Genomic DNA, 15,049 nt, shown 5'->3' on the forward strand with positions numbered 1-15,049 from the left:
CACTCGCTCATGCATCACGCCAGTGTACTGCAATGCCAATGGGATGAAGCAACTGCCATCGTAGCATATCTCATCAATCAACTTCCTATGGCCAAACTACACTTTCAGTCTCCCTATGAGGTACTATATTCTCAACCCCCCAATTATACTCACCTTAAAAGTTTTGGATTTCTGTGTTATCCAAACCTCAAGCCATATGCTTCCGTAAAGCTAAGCTCACGGTCTGAAAGAAGTGTCTTCTTTGGATATAGCTCTCGCCACCACCGGTACAAGATGCTTCAACCTTCGTACAAATAAAGTTATTGTTTCCAGAGATGTTATTTTTGACAAAAATATATATCCTTTCAAATCGAATTTCATCTCCACGCCACTTTTATCAAATACACCTACTCCCATCTCCTCCACACACCCAGATAATCTTCCTCCATCAAAGGAACCTGAGTCACCATGCCCTCAAATACAACCAATCAAAATTCAAACTCCACCCATGCCTAGTGAAATATCACCATGCCCTTCGCCAACAAACACTTATTCATCAGCACCAACCTCTACAACACCTAAACGTTTTCGAAATATTTCAGGTTTATATTCACCATCTACCAGATATCCTCTCCCTTCATGTTACACCTTCGTTAAACTCCCCTCGAAGCCTCTCACCGTGGCAGCTACACTTGATGATCCGCTATGGCGCCAAGCCATGTCTGACGAATATGAAGCCATCATAAAAAAATCCACCTGGGATCTAGTGCCTCCACCAAAGAATATCAAGCTTGTTGGTTGTAAGTGGATATCTAGAACCAAACTTCATTCCGATGGCTCACTTGATCGCTGCACGGCTTGCCTTGTAGCACAAGGTTTCAGTCAAACTCCTGGTGTTGACTACCATGAAACTTTTAGTCTTGTCTTAAGAATGACATCTTTGCGAATACTTCTCTCCTTGGCAGCTAGCAATTGCTGGCACATTCATCTACTGGATATTTCTAACGCTTTCCTTCATGGTGACCTTGTTGAGACCAAATACATACGTCAACCTCCGTGTTTCACATCTCAACACAAACCAAATCATGAATGTCGCCTCCGAAAATCTCTTTATGGACTCAAACAGGCATCCCGAGCATGGTTTGAAAAGCGAAGTTCCTTTTTTCTTACTGAGAACTTTAGAGGCTCATGCACTGACTCTTCATTATTTTTCCAATAAAGTACCACTGTATATTCTCATCTATGTCGATGATATGTTACTCCTAAGTCCTGACAAACCTTGCCAGTAGTTGAGGCAATCGTGGAGGAGACGGTGAGTTATGACTTATCTCAGTGCTGTTCTCTGAGCACGTGTCATTAACAGGGTCTCCCTCTCATTCTCTCTCTCACTTGCATGTTCTCTCTCTCTCCCTTTGGGTCTCCATCTCGTTCTCTTCATTCTCTCTCTCACTCGCTTGTTCTCCCCCCCCCCCTCTCTCTCTCTCTCTCTCTTTCTCGCTTGTTCTCTCTCTTTTTCTCGCTTGTTCTCTCTCTCTCTTTCTCCCTCTGGCTTTCTCTCGCTTGTTTTCTCTCCCTCGTTCTCTCTCTCTTGCTTGTTTTCTCTCTTTCCCGCGTGCTCTCTCTCTCTGTCTCTGTCTCTCTCTCTGAGGCGTTCTCTATAGAAAATATCATCAACGAAAACGTACCAGAGTCCATCTTCTTGGATGGCTTGGAGTGGATGTTCTGGATCAAAGCAGTGGAGACCGAATCCTCTTCTGCAGATGGGGGCTGGAGGGTCTTACGTCTTTTCTTGATCCAAGGACCACAACTATTCTTTTATTGGCCTTCATGGGCATATCAGTTTACAAAAATACAATCCTAACCAAATATAATCAAATCTTACTCGGGTCTAATCGAGGTTTGGATTTGATTGAACATTCTAACGATCAGATCAAGTCCCCTGATACCTGACGTCTCAAGACGGGTCATTTGACAAAAAGATGAGAAATTGACAAGTCCCCATCTCAGAATGGACCTCGGCGGAGATGGGTCTCCGTCCCGTTCTCCATATATCTTCCGCAGAGATCGATTTTCACCGTCAAACCCAATTTTCTCCGCGGCAGGGGAAGCTGGAAAATGGGAAGGAACGCCAGCTCAGCCATTCAGCGGCGCCGTTCCGTTCTCTCCTTCCTGGGTATCGTCTTCTTCTCTTGCGTGATTCTCTGGGATTTGGGATCGGTAGCTGCGATTCCTGCCCAGTACGATGGATTTGCTTATCCTGTGGGGAGTCCTGTGAAGGATGACTCCGTCGTTGTGGAGGCCTTCTTCGATCCGGTCTGCCCAGATAGCCGTGACGCGTGGCTCCCTCTCAAACGGATCATCCACGAGTACTCGCCCAGAATCTTCTTAATCGTTCATCCCTTCCCCCTTCCGTGAGCTACTACTCTATCCCGCTTTTTTGCTCTTTCCCAAACGAGTTGAAGTAGCTTGGGTCCGTGACAATTTCTGCTCGTCTGATCTATTTTTGTAATGAAATTTCCCTGCGTGCTATGATCGTAGGTAGAATTTGAGTTTGTTCGATCTTCCTTTTTAAACTTTTTGGTAAAACTTTCGTTTTTGTGCTCTCTGAAGGCCTGTTTGGGTTTTGATTTTCACGATTTGGTTATGAAGTCATGATAGTAAATCACTGCGCTCCTGGTTTTCTATGGGTTTATTTCAACTTTCTGGGAAGTTACTGAGAAAGTCGTTTTATTTAACTTTTTCTTCATCCGTCAATACAGTTATTTCTTCGGTGTTTAATGGTCTGTGTCCGGATTTTATTCTAGCTAATAAGGCTTTTAATATTTTTGGATGCAGATACCATGATAATTCTTTTTTCTCGTGCCGGGCCTTGCATATTTCAAATAGTCTAAACAAATCTTCGACTTACCCGTTGCTGGAGTTGTTCTTTGACCGGCAGGTAAGAAAAAACTGCATATCTGGAAGGCTCAATCTTTGCTATTGCATTTTTTTTGCATTTTTATCTGCCTTTTCTCACCGCCTGTTCTTTTCAAATAGTTATACTTTTGTCCCAGATAAACTGCTTACTTAATCCAATAAAGCCCTATATCTTATCAATCGGTGAATTCATGATGGGTTTTAATAAGTCCACTGAAAGAACATCAAATTCACAAGAAAAAAATTTCATCTCTCTTTTATACTTGAGCTTAGTTCATTTCATCTTTTTGAAAAATTATTTAAGATTGTCAACCGACAAAACGGTAACCACCCAAAGGTACATGTGAAGAGGGCTAAAGCTCTCCTCTTATATGGTCAACCCCTCCCTTATCTGTTTACATCCAAAGGTTCATTTTCATCTTTTGATTGGATTAGGTCAAGGGAGTGGTAGAAATCATTGCTGTCACTGCTTAGCGTTGTTTATCCTTCTGTTTCCCATTCTCCCTCCTTTGTTATTTTTAACTTGCCGTCTCTCTAATCCATACGCTGGATCAGGAAGAACTCTATAACGTCCCCACCAGGGCCATGTCTAGGGAGAATATCATCAAGCTGATTGTTGAGCTTATTGCTGAGGTCACTAGTGACAAATTGGCCATAGAAAATGGCTTCAAGGACGTGGAGACTGATTTGGCAGCCAGAACATCTTTCAAGGTTTGTGTTGCTAACCCGCGTTTTATGTGAAATTACTGGTACTTTATCAGTCTTTAATCGTGCTTAATTATCCACTCTTGGCAGTATGGCTGTTCAAGAGGGGTGATTGGGACCCCCTTCTTCCTTGTAAATGGATTTGCACTGCCAGGGGCTGGCTCAGCTCTGGACTATGAGCAGTGGCAGAGTATCATCAGCCCCCTGCTGGTTAAGTCCTCGGAAGAAGAGGAGAAGGCCTCATTTGCTTTGTTTTAGGTGCCTTTTGTAATTCTGGAAGGGCCTATATTCTTGCTTTCGGTTGTTTATGGTGTTCATATTCCACCGGGGAGGAGCGCTTTTACTCTGTTAACTCTCTGATTGAACCCCAATTTATACTATCAATAACGATGTGATTCTCAAAAGGATTCTCAAGATTTAGTGACTAAAATATTTTCTCAAATGTCTCACAAGAACGACAGAGAGGGAAGAGAGATTGAGAGGAGAGATGGGAGGATCATTGTCTCTGAGAAGGTAAGATCATCTTCATGAAAGATGTGTGCGAGAGAAAGAGAGATAACCATTGAGGGAAATTGGGACTCTTGGATGTCCTCCCTGAAGAAGTTGAGTTTTAGGGATATCAATTTGGGCCTTCTTTCTGGGCCCATAATCAGGTCAATATCCTCCCCCCCCCTTCTTTGACCAGCTTGTCCTCAACCAAAAGTCCGGAAACTATTGGTGGATGATGGCAGCGAGTTCCCATGCAGCTTGGTGTTTGGGCAGATCCTTCCATCATGAGGACTCGTAAGCCTCTTGTAGATGGGTGAAATGTCATGATTGCCACGGGTACTGGGTGCTACAGTCCAGACATCGGATCCAAAAATGGATATCAGATGTCGATGTTGATACGGGTTTCTAGCAAAAACTGTTATGTGATATCCATTATTGAATAACAGATCTGGATAACTGGCAGTTTTATATGGTACCTTTATTGAACCTGTTATCCACGAGTGTTTCTTATATCCATTGGTTGTCATGTTTTGATATCCAATATCAGGAAAAGGATATCAGACATAAAAAGTTTGAACTTTCTTAATTTTTTGACAGAAAAATTGTACTTTCTTAATATATTGGTATATTTTGTATGTTGACTTGATACTGGAAAGGTTGAGAGCTTCTTCTCAATCTCCTATGAGATAGTGATGACGCAATTCACCCTCAAAGATGAGGAGTCTTTCTGCATCTTTCTGAAACCATCATAAATTATGATTAGGTTAATTTTCATGATTAGGTTAAGTTTCATGATTAGTTTAAAAGTTATTCTTTATCAATCTTATGTCCATTTGTTATGCGATCTTGAATGGTTGGTGACATGTGGAAAAAATTACAATGAAAGATAGAAACTAGTCCTGCATTGATAGGAGCTAACTGGAGCAGTCAACCGTGGTTTATAAGGGAGGGTTCTTCCTCTATGACCTCTCTTTGTGAAGGTTCTTCAGCTAGTCAAATACTTATAAATTCATATATTTCTTCATCTATGGGATTGGAGAGGTGGAGAGCGATGGCAGTGGCAGCGTTAGGCAAGCTGTGTCCAGAGGGTTGCGGGGGTGTGAGGCAACGTTAACGTTGACCTGTGGGTCGTGGCAGACAAGATGGTAGCAAGTTTTTTCTTGTTCACATTATGTGTTATCTATTATGTTCAGATATCATTACTGTTAACATTATCAGTTCACTAACACTGTTCTCATGGTATTCTTCACATAGGGATGGTTTTGTGGTGTGGTACGAATTTTTACACCAAGGGTGCAAAATTGATTGCACAGTAAATCTGTGCAGTCTGCAGTGTGTAGTGAGATTTTTGTGAAGAATTCAAACCACACAACATGCAAAATCTCACGTCCACAGGAAGAAAGATGGAGAAAAAAGGGGGAAGAAAAGATGGCATGCGGCTATGTTGATGGCGCAGGGACAGTGCTTGATGGGGGAGGTGGAGAGGGCATAATACGCGGAGGGACTGTGATTGACAAGCTGGTGCTTGTGTTCATCAATACGCGGAGGACAGTGAGCCAGGCTGAGCTCCCCATCAAGCTCGTGCACACGAAGAGAGAAGGTGTCGTCACCGTGGAAAATGTTGTAGGTCCACGAGTACATGGAGAAAGCCTCACACCAGTCCTGGTATGTGCCAATGAAATCCCTCTTGTAGATTATGGTGAGAGTGTCCACACCGATGACAGGGATGACATTCATCACCCATATGCGCACATATCCACGATATTCTGGTGACATCCTTTTGCAAATGCCAGGATGATTTGCTTCTAGTGGGATACTTTGAGCTGCCATTGCTCATCGTCTTCAAGGAGCTTAACCGGCATGACATCAGGGTCAGAACCATGCTTTATGCGAGGCAGCATGGCAAACAAATATGCCTGTGGGGTCCCAAGCTCACTCCCAACAGTGGGCTTACACAGTAATCCATTGTTAACTATTACAGGTACTCTCCGTGTTCCTTTCTGAAATTAAGCCATATAGATCAGTCATGAAGAATTCATGATGGAAAACTGAGGCCGGCCAGGGAAGATGAGCTAACTAGGTGGCATCACTGGAATTGGAGGAGCAAAAGTTGGGGAAGGTGTGGTGATTAATGGGCTTCTACCGCACAGTAAGATTTTCCTTCTCAATGTCCTTGCGCCAACAAAGGCAGGGGTTGAGGTACTCAACCTTTTCCTGATTCTTGCATTGCAAGATCGGCATTGGCTACCACTGCCTTGGCAGTATCACGCGTCAGGCCAAATTTCAACCCTCGACCGTTGAACTTGTGATGGGGAGGATGACGATGGGAAGCAAAAGGAAAAATATCTCTCTTCTGTATTTTTGATACAAACCTGGTTGGTTCGTATCGGGAGAAGACGGGAAGGGGAGAGAAAGGGCGCCGGGATGGACGTCCGCGTGCCGGAATGGACTACGGCAGGTGGGGGCAGGTGGAGTGGACGTCGCCTATGTGAGGGGTCCGGCGAAATGGACGTTGCCGGAGGGAGCCAGACACATTCTTGATGATACTTCTTGGCTGCCCCCCTCAAGGGAGGGCTGTTCTATTTAAAGAGATTACAAAAGGTCCAAATGACCTAAATGTCCCTAGTGGGCTAAATGAACAAAAAGGCCTAGATATGTTGGGGTCGTATCAATACTTCCCCCCCCTGAAAACACAGCTTGTCCTCAAGCTGGTGCTGAACTTGCGGCGTGTCCACCCGTGGCTTGTGGCGGGTCCGCGGGCGGCTCATGGATTGATGCGCAGCGATCCCCGGGCAGCTAGCAGTAGAGCCGCCGATGGCAAGCGGCGGTTCCCCAGCCGATGCACGACGGTTCCGCTAGCGGATCGTGGCGGCACCGTGGGCAGCTCGTGGCGGACCACTAGCAGCACCCGGCGGTTCCCCGGCCGGTGAGTACGGCTGAGACCTTCCCCGGGGAAACATTCGGCCAAGGTTTTGGCTGGGCTGGCCTCGGTTAGAAACCCATCGTCTGCTCGTTCACTGGGTCCCCTGGTTGGTTTGGGCCCAAGGGGATCCAGGGTGGGCCTGTAGTGGAGAAAATCCCACTCTTGGGCCCTTTTTCTGGGTCGTCTGCTCGTTCACTGGGTCCCCTGGTTGGTTTGGGCCCAAGGGGATCCAGGGTGGGCCTGTAGTGGAGAAAATCCCACTCTTGGGCCCTTTTTCCGGGCCGGCCTGGGGTGGAAAACCCACGCCCGGCCCGTTTCCCTGTTGAGGAGGCTCGCTAGCTTCCTGCTGGCGGGCCCTCTCGCAACAAACGGGCCGGCATGGCCTGCCTCCAGGGCCCGTCTCGCCCTAGGGCAGACGTCATCGTCGAGGGCCACCCAGGGCGAGCCTGATGTGGCGACCGTCGTGGCGGCGCCAGCTCCGCCCGCGTCGGCCACCGTGGCCGGGGCTCCGTCCGCGTCGGCCACGGCGGCGGGGGCTCCGTCCGCGTCGGCCACGGCGGCGGGGGCTCCGTCCGTGTCACCCACGGTGGTGATGGCTTCGCTCGTGTCTCCCACGGCGGTGGCACCTCCATCTCCGACGCTCAGGGCGGCGGCGGCCACGGGTGTGGCGGTCGTCGCCCCCCCTATGTCGAAGGGTTCCCAGAACAGGCCTAAGGCCGTCAGGACTGCGTCCGTCGGGGTTGCGGCCTTCGGGGCTGCGGCCGTCGGGGTCGTGGCCGTCGGGGCTGCGGCCGTCGGGGTCGCAGCCATCGGGGCTGCGGCCTTCGGGGCTGCGGCCGTTGGGGTCGCAGCCGTCGGGGCTGCCACCGTCGGGGTCGCAGCCGTTGAGGCGGCCGTCAGGGCGGCCTCCTTTAGGGCCGCAGCAGTTGGGGCGGCAGCCGTCGGGGCTGCGGCCTTCGGAACGGCTGCCGTCGTCGGTACGGTGGCCGTTGGCGTCAAAGGAGTTGGCTCCTGAGGGAGCGACAGGGGCAGATCCGAAGGTGGAGAAGGCGCCACCGGAGGCGTCTCCTGAGGAAGCGGCAGTGGCGGGTCAGACGGTGGAGGATCAGATGGTGGAGGCGGCACCACCGGAGGTGGCTCCTGCGGCAGTGGTGGTGGCGGGTCGAACGGCAAGGGCGGTGCCGGCTCGAGCGAAGGAATCGGAAGTTGAATCTCCAGCTGAAGGAGCAACCACTCGAGCTGCTCTTCCAGGCGCTGAAGGCGCATCTCCATAGCCTGCTCTTCCAGGCGCTGAAGGCGTGAGTCCATTACCTCCAGGAGAACGGCTCTTATACCAATTGATACGAACCTGGTTGGTTCATATCGGGAGAAGACGGGAAGGGGAGAGAAAGGGCGCCGGGATGGACTGCGGCAGGTGGGGGCAGGTGGAGTGGACGTCGCCTACGTGAAGGGTCCGGCGGAATGGACGTCGCCGGAGTTAGCCAGACACATTCTTGATGATACTTCTTGGCTGCCCTCCTCAAGGGAGGGCTGTTCTATTTAAAGAGATTACAAAAGGTCCAAATGACCTAAATGCCCCTAGTGAGCTAAATGAACAAAAAGGCCTAGATACGTCAGGGTCGTATCAATTGTTAATTATTTAATTATAAATTTTCAGACCAAATTGTGCCACCACACCACTCAAAGGCTTGTGTAGTGTGCAGTGCAGTTCCTCTACGAGGTGCGTGATGTGCTGTTAGTAAAATCACACTCCACATCACACAAAAATTCACCCTTCGCATTGAAGTGAGCATGCCTACATTCAGAGACTTTAGATATCCATTTTTGTTATCCGATATCCGCTATTGATGTTGATAACATATTTGTGTTTTATGGAAATCGGATAGCACCCAATCTGATATCAGATATTTATTCTATTAATACTACCTTATATGGTGTGACTATCCATTCTTTAAATTCATTGGGCCAATGACATATCAAAGCTGTGACATGTAGAACATTAGATGGATGTATACCTTGGGGGGAAGCTCTAGGAGACATGCTACTGTCCCAATGCATTTGACAATGTGGGAGGGATCAAAGAACTTGGGCTCAAACTTATCTTTCCAGGTCAGGCTAGAGATTGCAAGTGCTAGGGCCACAGCTGTGTATACAATTCGCCCTCTTGGAATTCAACATCATGAAATGTCTTGTCTGTTTGGAGTTTCATATATGGCCAAGTCTGAGAAAGCTGTGTCTTCAATGTCTTCACCATGAGGTCACACTCCAATTTTTTATCTCGATCATCAATTGGAGACATCGGGGACCCATAGTGGGGGTGACGGGAGGGGATATTGTTTAGACATTACCTTAAAGGGTGATATCTTGAAGCTGATGTGGTAGGTGGTAAAGCTCAATTGATGTAACACGATGAGCGCCGGGATTGGATGGCTTGTATTACAACACATGACAGGCGGTAGATGGATGAAATGAACAGTTGATGCAATGTATCGAGAAAGTCAAATGAGAAAAGTACCGGCAACTGCTGACTAGGAAAGACGATCGACTAAAGATTTGGGAGTGGACCATCACGGCCAGACTCCCAACGACCCGACTGGTTCGACTAGACGACTACAAGGTGGGGGACCCATCGTGTCCAGAGGCGTCTATGTCCTCTTTTGCTAGATGATCCAAGTGCTATATCAGTAAAAAGAATCCTACCACTCGACAAAGGGTGTCTAATCCCATTGAATCATCGACAAAATCCGGGCAGCGGAGCAAGTAGCGGAAGACGACACTAAAACAAGAAATAATACTTCTAAAGAGGAGGGGATACTGAAGAACCTGTATGGGGGCCGTAGACCCAGACGTCCCGAGCGAGGAGTCGTTTTCCGGAAGATGACTGTGGTCGTGGGGTTACTGCAGGCATGGGCGGGTGATAAGCGTGGGCGTGATCCTGCGCGCGCGGAGCAGCACGCAGAGGTACTGAGCGTGCAGAACGCGCAGGCGCGCGCAGCGCGCACGCGGAGTGCACGAAATGTGCCTGGCGCACAGAGCGCGTGCAGGTCGCTGGTCAGATGGCAACGGCGACGACTGTGGCCGACAAAGGTCAGCGGAGGCGCTGTGCGTGGTCACGCAGTGCGCGCGGACGAGGACGAGCGAACGTGGGCGAGCGGCGCGCAGGTGTGGGGTGCGGGCGCTGATGCGCAGGTGCGGCGCGGGGGCGCACGGCGTGCAGGCGCGTGGGCGTGGGGGCGCTGATGCGCGGGTGCGGCGCGGGGGCATGCGGCGCATCAAAGCAGGGGCGTGCGAGTGCTGTGGGCTGGCGCACGACACTGTGGTGCTCGGCACTGAGGGTGCTTTACGAGGCGTGACAGGGGCACGACGCTGGCGGCGCTTGGGCGGCAGCGGGGCTGCCAAAAAATCCAAGAAAAAGGTTCTTGGACATTCAACCACCCAAGAATCAGTTTCTTGAAGTGGCGAGGCGATCAATGGCTGCCTGTAGACAGTGCAATGCGGGCGTGCAGAGGTAGGCACCGTGGACACACTTCTTGCAGGCCGGTGATGGGGACGAGGTGACTTTCTTGAAACTGCTCCAAGAAGAAGAGGCAACAACAACGATAAGGGGAATGAGAAGTCGATGACGAGCAGTTCTTCAATGGAGTGATCTCCACGTGGTAAATCTGGTGATGTGCAGACGAAGCTCCCACGATCTCCATCTAGAAAACGGTAAAGATAAAATCCCAAAGGGAGGAGGCGGGAGCCCAATCGAAGAAAACTTTCCAATTTGCAATTAAACTCCAAATGGCTCCTTTGGCATGCCTCCCTTTATATAGGGTAAGGAGGATGCCCAAGTGGGCCGAGTTAGGGGAAACCGTCTCGTGACGAGAAATCGGGGTCACGCGCGTCGGCCTGAGCTTCATAACGAGTTGTGTTGGCATCCCATGGTTAGGCTGGTGAGATGGTCCCCAATAATCAATCATACTCAAGGAAAGTGATCTACTATTGAGATTGATCCCCATCAAAACTTGTGAATAATTCTCCAAACTATGGCTGGCCACCTCGATTTGACCGTATGTCTCTGGTTTGTACATTGAATTTTGAGGGCAGTCCCTTGGAGGATTGGTACTTCGGTCCAGGAGGCCCTCATGAAGATGCTTCCAAGATCCTCATGATGGAGTGGGTACACTCTCTCCTTGATGAATTCATCGACGACTTCCTTCTCAAGAATGGGTGGCGCTACCATGACCATGATTGAATTCTACCCGCCTGATGTAGTTCGGCCCTAAAGCTTTTTCAACCTCTCATCAAGTAGTATCTAAATCAACCCATTAGCTCATTTCAAATTAGATGAGGTGCGGCTTGGTCGACGAAAGAAGTTAAGAAAAGACATTAAAGGCCTTATTAAACTTCATTATAAGTATTTAGCTTTTCAAGAAGGCGATAATGCTCTTCCTTGACCTCTTGCTACTTGAAGACTTGCTTGTGGCTGCATTGATCTGTTTGACTGACTGACGAACCCACATTTGGGGGGTTTATTTTGTCACTAATGATTGACTTAATTAGCATCATTTATGTAAAAACTTGACTCTAAAAATATGATAAACTAGTGATGAGCAAGGGTTGTCCCCATATGTAATGATGTTTATGAAATTAATGACTATTTTAAATGCTTTTAGAGGACAAGAAGAGATATTTGATAAGATGACACAAAATGGTGTGAAAGAAGGTGATAGGGATAGATTGATGTAATAATTAGTGTACATAAATATTTAAGCACATAGAATAATGGGATAAAGTTGATGACGATAACAAGGAGTGGTATTAAATAAATTAGATGAATGGATGTGGATGAATTGAAACTGACAGATGGGTGTTGATAAGAATACAAAAACAAACTGCAAGGAACTCACAATAGATCATTATATTCTACTAGGATGAAGGTGATTTGTTATTGAAGGAGAGCCCCTCAACTTTTCTTTTGCCCTTAAAATCAGTAAACAATTGAAACCATGAAACTTGATGGATCTCAAAACCATTTACTTTCACTTTTCACCAATGTAAAATCAGTTTTATGAAAAATTATACATGCATAAGAGTTATATTTATAAATCCAATACTCAAATCTAAGTTTCTGGCCCAAACTTCAGTTTGGATCATCAGATATCACATTCTGAAGTTGGGTCATCCTCTATCCTTGATTTTTCTCTCCTTTGTGATCCATGTGTCAGATCATCAACAAACTAGTGGAATCCTTGGATTCTTCATATACTGTCAATTTTTTTAATCTCACCTCTGATTTTACGTGTATCAGTAGATAAAAAGAGTCCTCAGATTTTATGACATGTACGCTTTGTTAGCCTCATAAAATCCATTTCATAAAGTTAATAAAATTCCATGTATCCATCCATTTCCCCACAGTTGAGTTGCATTTATGATGATTCAAACTACTAGATTTTTTCAGTTTTTTATAGTAACACATATTGTGTTATCCAATAGCATTTATGGCAATTTAAGTCACATATTTTTGTAGTGCTGACATGTGTAAGATGCACGCATTAGATTTCTTGTGAATAAGATCAACTGCTTTTCCCCAAACACCACATGTCCATACGCCTTAAAAAAATTAGCTTGTGATTGACCTGTTGCAATTTGTGATGCCATTACAACATTTTTGCCCAGTAATTTGAGCATCTTATCATTGGGAAAATGAATGATTAATCACCATCACGATACCTCGAAGGAAAACATATGGCAGAGCCTGATTTTATAGTGAGAAATCAAGTTAAAACCAAATAAAAACTTTAATTAATTCCAAGAAATTAGGCTGACGTAAAAAAATAATATGTATATTAGTGTGATGTCAATAATCCCAGATGAATATATTCTGAATTTTAAAATGAATTCTCCTAAGAACTATGGTGGGATAGAATTCTGCAAAACTCTAAAATGCTATAAAAAATGAAAAATCATTCATAAAGTAGATTTAAATATTATAAGATCATGAAAAACACATATCTGATCAATTTAATGCAAATAAATGTAAAAATCATAATATTTATACGAGAATTATCGTGTTATCAATAATAAAGTTTGAAATATCAAATAGTGCCATTATTTTTTATGGCCAATACAATTTCCATGAGCTCTCATTTAAAAGTGAACTTGGACCATGCAGTACAAGAGGGACATTAACTGAAATAAGAGATGGTTCAGTCTGGTTGGATAGGAATCTCCCCCTCCCGGGCCCTTGAAGCATCAAATTCCAATGGAATTTCATGGGAGATGTATGGTAGGGTGCGAATGGGCATCATTTGCAATGCTCTCTCGAGTGCCATGAACGGTGACTAAGCTTCCTCCATCCATAAAAATCCCTTTCTTGAAAATTTGAGTTAAAGATTATGCAAGGATGGCTTAACCAGACATGAAATGCCAGTAGCTCCTTCTAAGGCCCCAAAACCCTTGCCACTCCTAGATATTTTCAAGAGGTGCCCATTCACAATAAATTCCACCATTTCAACTTCAGCCTGCATTCCTTCAAATAAAACCCAATATTCTAGTTGAGAGTGATATGAAAAGCACACTTTGGGTTAATGTGCAGTTGGTCCTCCTCTAAGACTTTCCTAGCTTGGTTCACATGCTCACAATGTTTTTTGATAGAATTTATGTAGATGAATATATAATCAAAGAAGATCAGGATGAACCACCAATGCCTTGAAGGTTTCAGGCATGTTGGACAAAACAAAAGGAATCACCATACAATTATACTGCCCTTGATGTGTCTTGAATACCCTCTTATTGATGTCCCCTTCCATGATCTCGATTTGATGCTAACTCGACATCTGATTAAATGTTGAGAAGCCTTCCATACCATGTAATAATTCTTATAATCCATCCACCACAGGATACATAACAAGTTTCAGTTTATTACCTTGTTAAGGCACCAAATTCCATCCATAAACTCCATAAATCATACTTATTCTTTGATGAGTAAATTCGAGCTTGAATACAAGCATCATGAAGGCTGAATGATGCCAACAACAAGCTACCCAACTACTAGTTTCACTAGCTCATTTCTTTGCAAGTATGAATGTCGATAGGGCCAACAATTGAAGATGATTTGATAGTACATGCAGGAGGTAGAGATTTAATTGTGACAAAAACCAGTGAAAAATGATACAAAAGGTCTGTGATAACACACATCATTAATAGGTTAATATATGGAAATTTACATTTTTATTTGCACTAAATCGGTCATATATTTTTTCTGTAAAGACTACAATGATGAAATCCATTTTTAGGGTGATGTTTGGAATGTTTTGAATTTTTAATTACTTTTAAAAAAATTCTGATGTGATATTCTGAAGGGGAATTTTTTTTGATTTGGAATATGATCTTTCCTTAATTTTGTGGCATTATATTACTAAGATGAGAGCGATGCATAGAGGATATCATGAACACAAATTATAGCACATTGTGGAACTCATAACCAGTAGATGATGATAAATTTTCCCTAAGAAAATCTGAGATCTAAAATGCTAAACTCTTTCAATCTTGGTGTTCTGGTCCATACCTTTTACCAATTTCCCTAATTTTTGGGTTGTATTTGACGATAATGAAACTCATAATCAGTAGGTGAGGATAAATTTCTCCTAGGCAAAACTGAATTCCAAAATCCTGATATCCATCAATCTTGGTATTTTTTCTCCATACCTATCAACAAGATCCCTTATTTTTCAGGCTTTGTATTTTTCCCCTAATGAAATTCATAATCACTAGATGAGGATAAATTTCTCCTAAGAAAATCTCAATTCTGAAACGCTAATCTCAGTCAGTCTTGGTATTTTTGGTCATACATATTACCAATTTCCCTTATATTTTGGTTTTGTATTTGCCCATAATTAAGCTCATAATCACTCAATTAGGAGAAATTTTTCTTAGAAAATCTGAATTCTGAAATGCTAAGCTCCATCAATCTTAGTTATGCAGAATGACTAGAGGTAACGAGATGGGATATGATGGACATAGTATGTTGGGAGACTAAGGAAAGGGTCGGAT

At 45.2% G+C, this 15,049-nt stretch overlaps 1 protein-coding gene across 2 annotated transcripts; it reads left to right on the forward strand.

Moving 5' to 3' along the window:
- Positions 1-1,988: 1,988 nt before the first annotated feature.
- Positions 1,989-4,042, forward strand: LOC144714931 (Thioredoxin superfamily protein). 2 transcript variants are annotated; one of them, XM_078589745.1, is made up of 4 exons: positions 1,989-2,152; positions 2,815-2,917; positions 3,451-3,606; positions 3,691-4,042. In XM_078589745.1, the coding sequence occupies exons 1-4, from the start codon at positions 2,004-2,006 to the stop codon at positions 3,856-3,858; spliced, it is 576 nt and encodes a 191-aa protein (XP_078445871.1). In that variant the 5' UTR covers positions 1,989-2,003; the 3' UTR covers positions 3,859-4,042. The 2 variants fall into 2 exon arrangements, with proteins under 2 accessions (XP_078445871.1, XP_078445870.1); XM_078589744.1 differs by having other exon boundaries at positions 2,041-2,390.
- Positions 4,043-15,049: the final 11,007 nt, after the last annotated feature.

This window comes from Wolffia australiana, chromosome 18 (genome assembly GCF_029677425.1).
Source record: "Wolffia australiana isolate 7733 chromosome 18, ASM2967742v1".
In the NCBI taxonomy this organism is placed as follows: domain Eukaryota; kingdom Viridiplantae; phylum Streptophyta; class Magnoliopsida; order Alismatales; family Araceae; genus Wolffia; species Wolffia australiana.